Genomic DNA, 16,042 nt, shown 5'->3' on the forward strand with positions numbered 1-16,042 from the left:
CCTTCTCTCTGTTTACCAGGCCGACATGAAACGAGATCCGGAAAGCAAGAGATGCTTTTTTTTTTACAGTGAGCTGATTTCATCTTTTTTTCATGTGGATTCAGATAAATTATAAATCTTAAGGAACCATCCACCTTGCCTTGCCAGCCCTCGCTGCCATCCCCTCGGTGTTTAATAAACTGGCTGCTGTTAAATAGTGCATGAGCTGTTTGATGCGGTTGTGGGAACTCACGTTGGTTTTCCTGCGGCAGCGGGAGAGGTTGAGATAGAGGGAGACCCGCAGCTCCTTCAGCCCTTTCAGCTCATCTCCTTGCCCCTCGCGTGGCAGCTTCCTCAGGGCGTACTGGTACCGCTGGCCCGCCTCCTTCATACGTCCCTTCTGGGAAACACACAGGAGGAGGTGGAGAATCAAAACGGACAGCTAGAGGGAAGGGGCAGTTTTTGATCATTCCACAAAGGGATCGTAGAAGTTAATACAAATGAAAAGCTCTGAGCACCAGCACACTGTTAATAACATCCATCTTCACCTACCTTGTAAAGCATGTTGCCTTCCTCCATCAGCTTCTGCAGCAGGATGAGGAGAATGTCTGGTTTGGAAGAAGCCATAGCCCACGTAGCGTGACCTGATGGAGTGGCACAAATATTTATCTTAATATTATCTGGCTCGCCTTGTCTCTTTTACCTTGTGTCTTACATAAATCATGTACCTGATCGATCATGCAGAGACGTTCTGTAGCCTTTCGGTTAATGAAGGAGAGCAACCGGAGAGGAGGAAGAGGAGGAGGAGGTGGAGAGAGAGAGGGAGGCGAAGAGAGAGTTAGAGTGGTGGAGGTAAAACTGCAGGTGCTGCAGAATGAACAGTAACAATATACTATATGGAAGTAGACAAATATACACATGCAGAACGTGCAGATGAAAAAGTGTAGCATGATACAAATCAATGCATGTGAGCTGAGTCTTCATTAATTCAGATACTGTGTGAATACACTCCAGAAAAGGGTCTGTTCAACAACTACTAATGTCACAAGCTGTACTGCAGTTTGTGGAGCTGTTAAACTGTTTCATATAATGTGAAATGTTGTGTTTGTGATATATAATGCAATGTACTGCAGGGCTGCTATGACAAGAACAGTGCTTGTACCTGTTTTGGATCCTTTCTTCAGCAGCGAGGCCACCAGGGCCGGGTTCTGGCAGCCGGTGGCCCGGTCTGATCCTCTGGTGCTGTTGTTGTCGGCTCTCTCCAGCACCGCTCCGTTTTCCACCAGGCAATGCACCTGAACACACGTGGAACAATAACAACATCAAGCAGCAGTGAAAGGGATTGTAAATGTTTGAATCAGCTTCACATTTAACAGATGCTGATGGTTTTGATCATCGGACACTTTTAGTTACTCTTCTGCTGATCATCAGAAATAATCCATAATGTTTTTACCTCACATCCAGTGTCGCAGAACAAATTATTATCATCATAGTTATTATGAATTATTTGATATCATGTCCAAAACAGAGGAAAATACATTGTCATGAGATATTTATATGTTTTACTTTGCTAATCCTCTTTCAATAGCTCTGATTTTACATTATCAACATGATCAAGGTTGTCACAGGGGTGGTGGTGATTTGCACCGTCTCACAACACCTCACAGCAAGAAGGTCCCCGGTTCGAATCCTGGTTCTGTGTGGATTGCATGTACTTGCACAGTCCAAAGAAATGTGGATTGTAGTACTGTAGTAGTACTGACTGTAGGTGTGAATGTGAATGGTTGTTTGTCTCTGTATGTTGCCTCTCAACCAATTTCCACTGGGATTGGCTCCAGCTCCCCCCAAGACCCCCACATGGATCAGCTGATGAATATGATGACTGGATGAATAAAACATGATCAAACATCTCCACAACAGCACGAAACCCACTGTGTCTGCATCCCCGTTCAGAGCAGCCAGGTCGAGAGGAGTCCGCCCCTGCCTGTCGGGCTGGTTCAGGTCTGCTCCTGCCTCCACCAGGTGCTGCACCGCACCTTTCTGCCCCTTCAGACAGGCCCAGCTCAGGGCGGTCAGCCCCTCCTGATCAGCGGCGGACAAAGACGCCCCTGGGACCACAAAACAACACAAATATGCTTCTGCGATTCAGGTGCATTCATCAAACATACTTGGCCATCCCTGGGGGAGGTGGGGGACTCTCACCCTTTGACAGCAGCAGCTCAACAGTGGCCGTGTGGCCCTCGGAGGCAGCCAGCATCAGTGCAGTGCGCCCCTGCTTGTCACTGACGTTGATGTCTGCGCTTTGCTTCAGCAACAACTCTGCAACCTTTGGAGAAGAGGAAGATTATTCCAAAAGAAATAGAAAAAAACCCCAACAGAACAGGTAAAAGGGAAACACTCAGACTCCACCGCACCTGTGTGTGTCCGTGTTTGGAGGCACTGAGCAGCGGGACCATTCCTCTGCGGTTGGGTATCTCCAGCCCTGCCCCCCGCTCCACGAGGAGCGCACATATCTCCATCCTCCCTCTCCCTGCTGCCGCGCTCAGCACTGACAGGGGGTCGGCATCGAGATGAGACGACGAGGCGGAGGAGAATATGTAATTGACACATTTAGGAGAGAAGAAGAAGCAGGAGTGAGGAGCAGAGAGAAAATCAACACGGGCTATTTCCATAATCTAGTCGAATCCAACACAGATGTTGTGCTATATTATATATCTGGTAGATCTTGTGAAATTTAACAGTTTTGATATTTTCCCACACTCCTTTTTTTCGTATAACAACAAAATCCACTAGCAGGATGCTCAGACATTGTTAACCTCCACCATGGCTGACAAAAGAAAAGGAAAGAAAATAAGATTCTTTCCAACCATAACTCTGCACATGATGGATGACTGGCACCCTCCTTAACCAGCCTGTGTTACTTTGACAAATGATGGGCATTAGTCTTTTTCCTAATATGCGAGTCGTTCAGCTCATTGAGCAGCTGGAGGTTGAGGGAAGGTACTAACGTCATTCACTAACCTCAAATAAACAGGAAAAAGAAGCAATAACACTCTATTTGTCTTTGCTTAAGGTGACTTTGCACAACTGCAGAAAATAGTAACAAGGTTAGAGAAGCTGGTGTTTTGAATACGTGCATGGAAAATAATATTCTTACTAAAGAGAGGTAGCTTTAATAACAAGTGTGCACAGTATGCACTGCTGCCTTCAGTAATTCTGATCCCCGAAGAAGAAGAAGAATCCTTTGTTCTGTAATTAGACTTTAACGTGCATCCTTGACTGATCATTGTATCTGTGCAAATGGACTCTAATCCAATGATACCGACACTGAACACACACATAAAACGAAGCCCCGGTGCTGCATCATGCAAACATGAATGTTTTATGCTCTGAGTTTTTTTTTCTGTCTCCCCACTGAAGGGGTCTGTGTAATAGAATTACACTCTAATGGAGCTGGAGGCAGAAACAGGCTTCATCCAACGTGCTTTCAGGAAATGGACCTAACAGAATTCTGCGAGCTGTGCTTTCACATCTGTGGCGGCGGTAAGAGTATTACAATTGAATAACAGAGGCTTTTTAGATGCTACCAATGTGGCCGGACAAGATATTCTGTGTGATATGTGCGCTGCTCCGCTTCTGGTGAAAAAAGTATTTCCAGTTGCATCAATGGTTTGATATCAACCGGAGCCACCTGACATCAGAACACTGTGCTTCCACATGCACATGTTTGCTGCTCAGTATCTTTTCACTGCACAGAGCTAGAATGTGTCTGAAATTCAACCCCGACGCCCTTGAGCGTGACTCGAGAACCCCGCTGATGGACAGAAAGAGGTGAGAAAGCTAAATTTATCTGACTGATAGGAGAATCGCACCCGTTTCTCCCCAGAGAGAGTCGTGCGCGTCCATCTGCACTGCCAGCTGTTCATCTTTCAAGTCCAGCAAGCTCCTCACCACCTGCAGGAAAACACAATTTCACAGTCCTCTGTATTGTTGGCTTGCTGTGCAAAAAAAAAAGAAAGAAAAAAGAAAGCTTCCACAGACCTTGACCACAGCAGAGAGCAAACAGAATTTAATAAATCCTTTACATCAAGCAAGGACGGGCGTCGTGCTCTACACGAACAAAATCCTCTCGGCAGAGTGGCACAGATGCTTTTGTCATCAGGACGCTGATCTGACTCATACCTGTGTGTGTCCCACGCTTGCTGCAGCCGTGACCGCCTGCTGTGCTGCCTGTGGCTTCCCAGTCTCCGTCTCGCTGCTGCTGGGCTGCTGCGGGTCAGTATTGCTCTCCGCTCCCCAGTCCTGGCCCAGCAAGATGTTGATGATCTCTGCCTGGCCCTTCAGCCCAGCATGGACCAGCGCACACTGGCCATTCTTATCAGCGTGGCCCACCTGGCACAGAGGGGTAACACAGAAGGACTTAACAAACGCTGGACCAGGCCACTGCCTTTATTACGCTGACCTAGATCGGCGCTGTGTGTGTCATCTGTCTCCCAGAATAGATCCCCAAACTGTGGTGAGTGTAAAACAAGGGTTATTGGGGATATCATTGGTGTGGAGGTGCAGAGAGACAAACGTGTTCCACCATTGTGATTATGCTGGCCACGCCCTCAGCACCCAAACTTGTCTCTCAGACACTGACCTTGGCCCCTCTCTTGCAGAGCAGGCTGACGATGTCGACGTGTCCTGCGGCGGCGGCCAGGCAGAGGGGCGTCATGCCGCTGTCAGTGGTCCCATCCACGGGAGAACACATTTCAAGCAGCAGGGCGACCATCTCCACGTGGCCCAGGTGGGCGTGGACAGCCAGGATGGGGGCACGGCCCACCACCTCTGTGCACCAGGTCACACTGGCACCACCCAGCATCAGCAGACGACTTACCTGCAGGATGAATATAATGAGTTGTATATCTGTGTTTAAGATCATCACCTCCGCCAAGGAGGTCATGTTCTCACCCCCGAGTGCACACAAACTACAGAATGGATTTCCATGATACTTGGTGGAAGGATGCGGTGTCGGTCAGGGAAGAACCCATTAGATCCAGAAAATGTCTACATTTTCTTTAAAGGGATAGTTCTTCACCCACCCCTCCATCGGCATAGTGGTGAGTAGATAATGAGTGAATTTTCTTCTTTTTTTTTTAACTATCCCTTTAATATTATGAGATTTTTCCCTATTTTCCAAGACAATGATTCATGGATCTTGATGAAAAGAATCCGGCACATTTAGTGAACTGATATTTATGAGCGTGTGAACTCTGGTGAATTAAGGGGACTGTTGGTCCTTGGCGGAGGTGTGTGCTCTACTGAATACCACTCTAGTATATTTTGGTGTTTTCTTCAAGCAGAAGAACGTGTGGGTGTCACCTTGATGTTAGGTGTGTACAGGTTCCTCAGGGAGGCCAGCGCGGCGGACAGACTGTCTGTGCTGCAGTTCACCCACATGGCCTGAAGAACGCTGGAGGACACGCCCGTCTTCTTACTCAGCCCCTGTGAGTGTTGACAGAGACACAGATGAACACACAGAGAGAGAGAGGCACAGAGAAAGAGATTAAACTTGCTCAGATGAGATCTGTGGAGCAGAATTTGAATTGCGTCCCAGGAGAGGAGCAGTATGTACAGATTGCGAGGCGCACATGCAAACAGTACAATGTTCACTGTACCGTGGGCGTTTTATGTATATGAGTAGTGCTTATGTGTGTGGGTGATGGTAGGAACAGAGGTTCACTTTTGTTTGTGTGTGTTTTAGTGTGTTTCTGAGCAGCTATATTCAGGATGTTGTTTACATGAAGCCTCTTGACATTCAGGGAGATTCAGAATAGTTGAAGCACAATCAGGTCCAGTCTTAAACCTACATAACAAGTTATAAACACAGTGTATAGTAAAAACTTAGTGTCAGAGTTCATGTAACCTTGAATATGTGAGCCTTGAGGATGTGGTGTCCCAGTTCCATGGTCTGCTGCCGGTTCAATTTGCCCTCCTGTCTGGAGAACATGAAGGCCAGGAGAGCGTGGCCACTCCTGGGGACATGCACACACACACAGAAATGGCGTGCACGCAGAAATCAAATGTCTTTTTAAGCTAAGCAGTTCTCCACTTTTGAGTATATCCACGTTAAGAATCTTCTGCTGTGTGAGGTGTGTGACCTCTGGGCTCACCTCGGCTCACAAAGAAAGTCCGTGCTCTCTCCGTCTGCTCTCCAAACCAGCCACTCTCTGAAGGAAGGATGACACAGCATCCTTGTGCCATCCCTGCGTCGGACCTGCACACACATAGAGGCAGAACATTTCTCTACTGTAAAGTCTCCATTACTTGACGTGCCACACCCCAGGACACAGAGAGACAGTAAGTATTTTAGATTTAAAAAACTCTAAATTCGTCCATGTCAGTTATTTATTTAACAGCAAAAACAAACACAACATTCAAACCAAACAACAGGGTGAATCATTCTGTTCCCTTCCATGCAGACGTACCAGGAGTCTTACCATGAATCCAGCCAGGCTGTCTAATCTCTGCTGGAAGTCCTTCCACTCCAGCTCCCCCCTCACACAGCCGGCATTCAGTGCCCTGAACATTTGCTCATCAGTCAGTGGGTGCAGAGAAGCCAGCGCCACGTTTAGCACCGGGAGAATCCGTTCAAAGAGCTCTTTATCCGGAAAGCTCACATGACACATCAGCAGGTACACCTGACAGAAACTCAGAGGTTAGCATGTGTTGGTGATGATGCTGTCACACTGTGATGGCTTTATATTCTACCACCAACTACTTATTGTTTTTGTATAGTTCATTTAAAGCTAAAATGTGCAAATTTACATTCAAATACAAATTTTAATAAAATGTTTAAAAGCCTGTTGCTGATTGCACACACATACACTCATTTTCTGTGGATGTGACCAGCACTGAGATTCTTTGTTTGTTGTTTGTTTGTTTGTCAGAAGGATTGCGCAAAAACGACTGAGCAGATTTCCATGTAACTGAGAGGAAGGATGTGACATGGTCCAAGAAAGAGCCCATTAAATATTTGTATCCAAACAAACAGGCAGATCCAATAACTTGGAGTAAAACCTGCAACATCCTGATGATGAACACATTCACTTAGAACTAAAATGGCCCTCAGCAGATTGCAAACCTCTGCCAAGGTCCAACAGTTCCCTTATGAAACCACATTTAAATTCACTAGAATATTTGGATGTGCGTCAAGTTTCAAACACATAAATATAATTCTCCTAAACATGTCTGATAATATTGCTCAAGATCCATGAATTATTCTCTGAGAAATTTATTTTGCTACGTTAAAGTGAAAACAAATCCTGGATCCACCCTTAAATTTCAAGGGTTCTTTCCTGACCCACATCCTTAAATCAAGTTTCGTGATAACATGTCCGGTAATTTTTGCGTAATGCTGCTAACTAACAGACGGACAAACAAACGCAGAGGAAATCATGATGTAATTAAGTCATAGCAATAACAAAAGTGAAAGAAAAGTAAAACAAAGCTACATTTTTCTTTAAAAGTACTTTAAAGGATAAGTACTATAAACTGATCCACGTAGTACTTTTCTACACAAACTCTCATATTTAACTGTGACCACATTTTGAGCACACCTTCCATCCACTTCCATTATCTCATCAATAAATCATCACATTCCTGAGCCTTTGTGTGTTTAACACTTGCTCATCTGTTGTCCCATTTAAAACCGATGATCATGTAACGTTAATGCTACCTCTGCCATTTACTTTAGTCACTGTTGGATATTTTCTGGCCTTTAGTATTAAAAAGTCTTTGATCCTTTTATTCTTTTAAATCGTGTATTAATTTGAACAGCGTGTTAAATGCACCTTTTTCTCTTTTGTTGAGGAGAAACATGGCCGAACAATGGTGGCTGCCTGTGGCTCCTTTATGGGGAGTTTATAGAAACTGATTGGTTCCTTCTCGGGCGAGCGAGCTCACCCAGGATGATTGACAGGTGTTGGACCGTGAACATGATCAGATAAAGAGGAGGACGACGAGGGCGGGTCCAAAAATACACTCAAGGTAAGATGTGTCTTTATAGCTCCAGAGGGTTTAACGCTATGTGAAACTGATCACTTCATAAAACACAGCACTCCACAGATGGTGGTTCGCAAATCTTTTTCGTCAGATGAAGCCTAACAAGCTGCAACGTTAAGTGATGATGGACGTTTCAAACATTTATTGATTAGATTAATCTTTTTAAACCACATTTGAATTCACTAGATCTGGGAAATCAACAAAATGTAAATAAAACATCCTATCTCTTTCTTTGTTAAAGAAAGTGAAAAACGATTTCTGGATCCACCCCCTGATCCGGATCTGCTTGAAAAATGGAAAAGTTCTTCCTTCCCTCCACAAAATTTCATCAAAATCAGTTGAGTAGGTTTTGCATTATCCTGCTAACAAACAAACAGACGCAGATGAAAACAATCAGTGCTACATGTCCTGACCTCTGACAGGGAGACAGGCACCACCAGGTAGTTTCCTCCTTTCAGAGCCAGGTGGCCTTTGTGGAACAGGTCCAGGGTCAGCTGAAGGTACAGGATGGAGCCGTGGCTCCGTGTCGACAGGTGGCTGCTGAACTTGCTGAGGATCAGCGGATCGGGGGCAGAGCCGGTTGGCGTGGTGACGTTAGAGGCGACCTGGGTGCTGCTGCTGACCCGGTGATGGATGTAGTCGCTGAGGTCGGCTCCCAGGTCACTGCTGTCTGGCAGGATGTCCAGAGAGATGCCAGAGAAGGGAAGGAGGGTGGTGATTTCCTGCAGAAGAAGAAAACAGATCAGTAGAGCAAACGCCTCTACCAAGACCCAGCAGTCCCCCAAGTTACACACACTCATAGATAGCAGTTTTTCTATCTAGATCCATGCGTTATTTCCTGCAAGGAAATTGGTTTAAAAATGTCCCAACTCGCAATGTGAAAGAAAGGATTCAAATCTAAGATCCACACCAAAATTAAATGGGTTTTTTTGGGCCCTTGTCTCGTCTTTCTATCAAGTTTCATGGAAATCCGTACAGTTGTTTTTGCGCAATCCTGCCGACAAACAAACCAACGAACAGGGGGGGGGACATAAAACTGACGCACGGGCACGCACACCCCAGCATTCACAGAACTGTAGGTGGCGTGTCTTTGGTGCATTAGCAAAGGACAAATTAAAAGCACCCAAACCGGGAGCCGTTCCTCAGATGCTGTTGCAGCTGACTCACACAGAGCCATGGGATACAGTACAGTAAATGGTGTGACAGTGACTCAAGCTCCAACATTGCTCACAGGCATCTCTCAGATTCACATTTCAGCTCCTCTCATGCCATCTTCAACTGCTCGACACCGGCGAGAACCAGCTATGACGGATCACAGAAAGAACCCGTGTCACTGCAGCTCAGTTCCTCTTTAACAAAGAATGACATTTTGGTTTGACTAACAAGTAATTGACTTGCGGCCGCGGACTGCGCTCCACTAAAACCTTTCACGAGTGTTATCCAGGTTGTTACACACGAGTGAGCACTTCCTGTTAAAAAAGGCTGGGACACGAAGGGCGCGACAACAGCTGGACTCTTCCATCTTTACGTATTTAATGTTTGCTGACTTCAAAATGCATCGTGAAGAAAATGACCCCAAATGTGTTTTGTGTGTTCTCAAACACTAATCCAATTATGCAACTGACTGGCTGGCTGGCTGCCTGTCAAGCTCCAGACTCCCCAGCAGACTCTCTGTAGTATTACCATCCATTCAGGGAGTAATCCATGCAGCATTTGGAGACTTGGCTTGGGCACTGGACAGATGCGTCTGCTGGTTGGTGGGATTACCGACCGGATTGAGAAAATACATCAGACTGGAGAGCTCAACGGCGCCGAGAGCCACATTGTCTTTATACCACAGCGTTAAAACTACACAGTCAGTGAATGGAGCTTAGAGAGAAGATGCAGGTACTGGGAATATCTCTGATTTAGGTGAAGAGAGGGCGGCTGAGACTCAATGGGTCAGTTCAACCAATTTACAAAATTGTATTGCCTCACTTTACTCACCTCTAGTCGACGAGATGGCTCTAATCTTATTAAACTGTTCACCTGGCATAAATGTTTATGTAGCTGCTCGAGGGGCAATAATAAAAGTGGCGCGGCGAGGAAAGAAGAGACTCTGCATCCCAATACAATCAAGAGGAATTAAATAATTTATACATCACATTAAAATGATTTAAAGGTTACATCTTTTTTTTACGATAACAGCAGCTTTGTTTCTCCTAATAATCCCTACATCCCAACAGGCCTAAACAGGGCCTGGGGGTCTGGAACCTATCCCAGCTAAGACTGGGTGACAGGTGGGCTTCAACCATTAACCAAATATTGGTTCAGGGCACCGGTACTCCAGTAATTCACCGAACTGAAATCGGACCAACATCACTGAACCAGGTATTGATTCAGATTCCAAAGCACAAATTAATTCATTCATTGGTAATCACACAGTTCCACAAAGATAACCGGTGGTCCCCACTCTCTTATTATTCTTGGACTCATGCATAAAAATCAATTTACTAGTAGTATAATGCGTTGCTGAGCACTGGATATTCAAAACATTAAAGCAGTTGCCATAGCAATTTGCACTCCCTCACTTGGGTGTATGAGAATATAAATTGCTTTGGAATACATTTAAATTGGATTCATTTTTGTATGTTCATTATTGTTTTAATATGAAATGTTTGGTTTGCTATAGTCTCATGTTATCTTATACACAATACTACTACTACTACTGCTACTTATACTTCTACTAATACTACTTCTACTACTGATAATAATGATGATAATAATAATAATTATAATAATAATTTTAAACATTGATCTTTACATCTCTAATTTATATGATGATAAAGATGGATAGGGTGCCACCAGGCAGTCTTACTGGTGGTCAACTGTGGTACTGCACCGGAAAGAAACTAAAGAGAATTAGGTCAATTATTACTCTTCTCATTATTAATTTATAAACATTTACAAAATTTCCCAGGAGTCTAAAAAAGCAATTTTTATGTGCATGTAATCCCACTCACCACGAGGCCTGTCCGGACTGTGACAACCAGTTTGAGCCAGAGTGGAAACTTGGAGATGATTTTGGTGATGAACGTGGCGATGGTGTCCCCATAGTCTGGTTTATGGAATTCTGCCTCATTAAGGCTGTCGACCAATATGATGTAGTCGTCTTCAGGCAGCTTCCGCTCTGAATACACATAAATAAAGAGAAAAAAGGGCTTGAAGCTTATTAAAATACCTGGTGTGTCACATTAAAGAGCATAAAATAAAGAAGAATGTAGCACAGTTTTATGCTAGGTCGTTAATGGCTTAAAAAACAGTGCATCTTTTTTAGCACAGGAAATGTTGAGGAAAGCATCAACTGCTGATATTGATCATATTCTGCTGAAAGCGGCCAGAGGCCATTGTTGTTTATTAGCTGGGAACAGAACATATCCATCATGGTTCACATTATCTGAGCCGTCAGTGTTTCCCTGGAAGCCTGTGAGGACTCATACACTTAGGCACAAGGGCTCTCCATTTTTTACTGACCTGCTTAATAGAGATGGAGCAGACAAAACACTCCTCTACCCAGGCTGTGGAGGGCCCGGCCGTAATAACACATCAATCTAACTGACTGACTAACTCATGAGGAATCGAGCTGGTGAATGTGTCCGGAACATTCGTGGCCACCCCGGAGTATTTTGTGACCTTGAAATCCTGAGGGATGCTCGTGATTCACCTTTTGCAAAAAAAAACCCACTCATTATTTCCTATGTAAATGACCTAACATCTGTTTCACACACTACACTGCTTCAAATCATTGACCTTAACGAGGGGAAAATAATCTGTGGGCCCATCGTTGAGTCATTAACAGGCTATTTCACACAGGAGATGGCAGCAAGCTCCCTGATTGCAGGGCGAGGGGAGCAGACAGGTTCCACCTCAAATCTGATACTATTTAAAACTTTAAACTGTCTTTAAATTTAAAGAGATCACATTCGTCTAAAGTCTGTGTGTGTGTGTGTGTGTGTGTGTGTGTGTGTGTGTGTGTGTGTGTGTGTGTGTGTGTGTGTGTGTGTGTGTGTGTGTGTGTGTGTGTGTGTGTGTGTGTGTGTGTGTGTGTGTGTGTGTGTGTGTGTGTGTGTAGACTTCTTTACCCTTGCGCAGGCTGGCCATAGGCTCCAGGACGCCCTTCCGGAAGGCAGCGATGGGGTCCTGGACGCAGGATCGCAGGCTGAGTGTGTTTTGTAGATGAGGCTCTTGAACCAGCAGCTCCCTGTATGGGCTGAGTTGTGGCGCTCTGGCCAGCAGGGCGGCAACGCTGTGCACAAACTCCGGTACCAGGCAGGTGTAGGTGTTGTCGGCCTGACAGAAGTGGTAGGCGACCACCTGGGGGAGAGAGACGCAGGTGAGGAACTGAAGAAAATAGGAACTTAATATAAAGCTGCTTTCTGTTTCTGTTTATGTCAAAACAAAGTCAAACTAACTGTTAATGGTCAGGATAGAAATGCATTAAAGAAATAGCACTTTAGAAGTGGGAAATAAAAGTCTGTACAGTAGATCTGTAAACCCCGTGTGTGATAACATTGGTCTGAAGTGACGATGAAAAAATGAGTAAGCTATTTAGAAACGTATAAAATGTTCTTGTGGCACTTTTGAGACTTCAGTTTCACACAGGCTTCAAAATCCAATCATGAAGTTAAAACATCTAATGCAGTAAAATCTGCTGAAACGTTACTGAGGATAAACCTTATGTCTGAACATAAAACCTAAAACTATTAACACCTCTTCAACCTGTGTTTTAAGGCTATTTCAATACCCATGCCCATGCCCCATCCACTAACATCGAGGAGGTGTGATTTATGACCTATACTGCATCCAACCACCAGGTGGCCATCGAGGCACATTGGCCTCACATTTGTGGAGCCACGGGCAAATTATTACTGTGATTTCACAGCGTATTCATGGCTGTTTGACGGATATCGGGCCATCACTGATTGCAGCATTGTGTGTTTGTTTGACTTTTTGAGTGATTGTGATTCCGAGAAGAAGCAATTTAAGATTGGCTGACCTGAGGGGAACAAATCTATGGCACCAATTCAGATGCTGTGTGTGTGTCTTGTTCAGAGCCCATTTATCTGCTCATATCTCAAGAAGAAAGACATTTCAAAAAAAAAAAGCGAGAGGAGAAAAACAATATCACCAAATCTAAAAACAATGAGGGTTAGAATAAAACAACACTGAGATGTGCCGTGAACAGAGGTGGCTGAGTCATAACTTAGTCTTCAGTCATTCTGCATATTACTGCAGAGCATCTCTAAAACACTTCGGTTGATTCAGGCAACGAGCTGAATGATAAACAAACGGGGCTGAGAAATAAAACATTCCACAAAACCGTTGGGGTTATATTTGCAATAAAGGAGCCAAACTGAACAAAGGCACAACATTCAAACCCATTGAGATGAATGGGGACTGTCTGGAGGATTAATAGTAGTAATCTGTCTTTTGTGAGTGCATTTCTGTGGGAAAACATTCATATTTAATAGTATTTACTCGTGGGTTTGTAGATTGTAAGTGGTCCACACACACTGTACGATGACATTATCAGTGATTTTGCTTTTGAGCAAACACCACCTCACCATCACAAGGAGTCTGACTAGTTCCCATGGAAACTCTTATTGAGGCCAAGTTAGTAAATTTAGAAGCTTCCATGTCATCTGTGTGATGCAATCAGCAGCATGTACCACATGTGCCCGAAAAGAGAGAAGAACAACCTGACATTCAAATCTCGTGTCACAAACGTGCCGCCCCACACACAAAGACGCTGAGGTGTGTTTATCAATTTAAACCGATCCCTCCTTTCAGCAGCTCCCCACAGCGCCGTTTATGATGCTGTATTATATTACTGCTCTTAAAAGGTGAGGGAAGGAAGAAAACAGCGAAATCCAGGACAATAAAAACAGCCATGAGGAGAAGCTAAATCTGGATATTCCTCTAATGTCATTATGCTCAGCAACAGGGTGAATAACGAGATCTACAGAGAATCACATTTTGTGTGTGTGTTTTAAATTTGATTATATTTTACTATCTCACCCAGTGTCAGCTGGGATTGACTTCAATAATGTAGATGGACGGAAGGACATTTTACTATGTTAGTTTATGTGTTTGTTTACCATGTGTGTGTTTAATGTTACATTTAGGTTAAAGTGACGGTTCGAGGTGGTAAATGTGTTTTCTCACAGACTCTCAAATTGGTACAAACAAACAAATGGACATGGGTGAAAACATTGGCAGAGGTAAATATGAAGCTACTGGAAGCAACCTGGTTTGCTTAGCTTAGCATAAAGACTGGAAAAAGGGGGGGGGGACAGCGAGCCTGATCTTTTGAAGGTAACACTGTCTACCAGCACCTCTAAAGCTCAGTAATAGTTTCCTAACATCTGGTCAGTAAAAGATATTTCTTTTGGGGGTTATGGGCAGAAGTATGCAGTTGTTTGTTTGTTAGCAGGATTATGCAATAATTACTGAACCAATTTCCATGAAATGTGAGCATCTTTCTGTAATATTGCAAGATGGAGCATTTTTCAACATTATCATTGATTTTTTTAGAGAATAATTAATGGATCTTGATAAAAAAAATGTTTTGCGTACTGATATTTATGAGTGTGTAATAAAAACACAGATCTAGTGAATTTAAATGTGGTTTCATAAGGGGACTTGGCAGAGGTACATATTCTACTGAGTGTCCTTCTAGTGTTTTCATTGCCATTTGACTGTTTATTTGTTTGACTGTTACCCAAAAACTACTGAACTAAGTCTATTGAAAGTAGGTGGATTGGTGGGGTATCGACAAACCCATTGAATTTTGTGGATCAGAATAAACCGGTGGATCCGGGATCTTTTTTTCTCTTAGAGATAAACTTGGTGGAGGCATGTGCTCTGTCAGAGTGAGCTTCTGGTTACACCACTTTTTATTCAGATTTAAGGAACAAGACATAATGTAATGAAGACTGAGCTGTGTTTGTTTCCAGTCATTATGCTAAGCTAAGATAAAATAAGTGAACTGTCTCCTGGCGTCTGCTTCCTATTTAGCGCACAGACATGAAGGTGTTATTGATCGTCTCATCTCATCTAACTAGATGAGGCGCAGCAGGGGGTGTTTTGTAATTAAGAGTCCTCACAAGTAGAGGAATACAAATGATTGTGATTGTGTGTGTGCGTGTGTGTGTCTTGAGGTACCTTGGCAGCGAGGCTTCTGACAGTCTCCTTCCTCTGTGCTGCACTATCGCTCGCTCCTGCAGCAGCACTCAGGTTGGGCTGGGATTCCGCTGGCTGTTTGGAGCCTGCTTTACCCGACTTATCCCCACCTGCACAGAGCACAGAGCAACAAAAACAAACCCAGAGCTGCCATTTACACTCGTTAGAAGAGGCCTCGGGTGTAAAGCACGGCAGCGTCAGGACGAGTCCACGAAGAAACACAATTAAACTGCTGCAATTAATTAGAACATCTGTAAGCAAGACTGGAAACGACGGCACTAAGCAAAACCTCATTGGACAGTAGAGTGTTTGTTTCACGAGGCGTAAAGTGATAATTCTGGATTGTACACATCTCATGCTATAGCCTCTGTTAAATTTAAATCAAAATGACAATGCACAGTACAGAATAATACGATTATGGAAAATAATCACACTGATTCTTTTTCGCAGTATATCATTTAATGTTTGTGTGTAATATCAGAGTATGCCTGTTAAATATAGCAAAAGGCTGAAGGGTGATATATCTATTATATTATTATTAGTGTCGCATTTTTGGCCATTCTTATTTTTACACCTGCAGTTGAGTCATGTTTTATTTAAAAAAACTAAAATCCCCAGCACGTCGCAGCGTGCAACAACATGCAAATATAAAGTACTTAATCTGGTTTTATTTTCCGGACAAAAGAAACGGTTCCAGTGCCACTCATGAGAACCACAGTAAACTCAGTCCCCTTACACAACTGCAATCAGCAGAGAAACCTCAGGGGAGAACTTAGAATAAGAGAGCGTGACCCAG

General features: G+C 44.0%; 1 protein-coding gene across 1 annotated transcript in view; it reads right to left on the reverse strand.

Annotated features, from left to right (window-relative positions):
• LOC118111866 (protein TANC1) overlaps positions 1-16,042 on the reverse strand; it is a 30,629-nt gene that overhangs the window by 3,146 nt on the left and 11,441 nt on the right. The window contains exons 7-24 of the mRNA XM_035160607.2: positions 15,229-15,356; positions 12,147-12,378; positions 11,028-11,194; positions 8,439-8,747; positions 6,462-6,662; positions 6,135-6,238; positions 5,888-5,996; positions 5,344-5,466; positions 4,622-4,858; positions 4,162-4,371; positions 3,852-3,933; positions 2,394-2,527; positions 2,182-2,305; positions 1,912-2,087; positions 1,142-1,274; positions 708-737; positions 532-623; positions 233-379 (exon numbers count right to left, since the gene is read on the reverse strand). Coding sequence (XP_035016498.2) covers positions 233-379; positions 532-623; positions 708-737; positions 1,142-1,274; positions 1,912-2,087; positions 2,182-2,305; positions 2,394-2,527; positions 3,852-3,933; positions 4,162-4,371; positions 4,622-4,858; positions 5,344-5,466; positions 5,888-5,996; positions 6,135-6,238; positions 6,462-6,662; positions 8,439-8,747; positions 11,028-11,194; positions 12,147-12,378; positions 15,229-15,356 — 2,738 coding nt within the window. The remainder of the gene's footprint in view (positions 1-232; positions 380-531; positions 624-707; positions 738-1,141; positions 1,275-1,911; positions 2,088-2,181; positions 2,306-2,393; positions 2,528-3,851; positions 3,934-4,161; positions 4,372-4,621; positions 4,859-5,343; positions 5,467-5,887; positions 5,997-6,134; positions 6,239-6,461; positions 6,663-8,438; positions 8,748-11,027; positions 11,195-12,146; positions 12,379-15,228; positions 15,357-16,042) is intronic.

This window comes from Hippoglossus stenolepis, chromosome 1 (genome assembly GCF_022539355.2).
Source record: "Hippoglossus stenolepis isolate QCI-W04-F060 chromosome 1, HSTE1.2, whole genome shotgun sequence".
In the NCBI taxonomy this organism is placed as follows: domain Eukaryota; kingdom Metazoa; phylum Chordata; class Actinopteri; order Pleuronectiformes; family Pleuronectidae; genus Hippoglossus; species Hippoglossus stenolepis.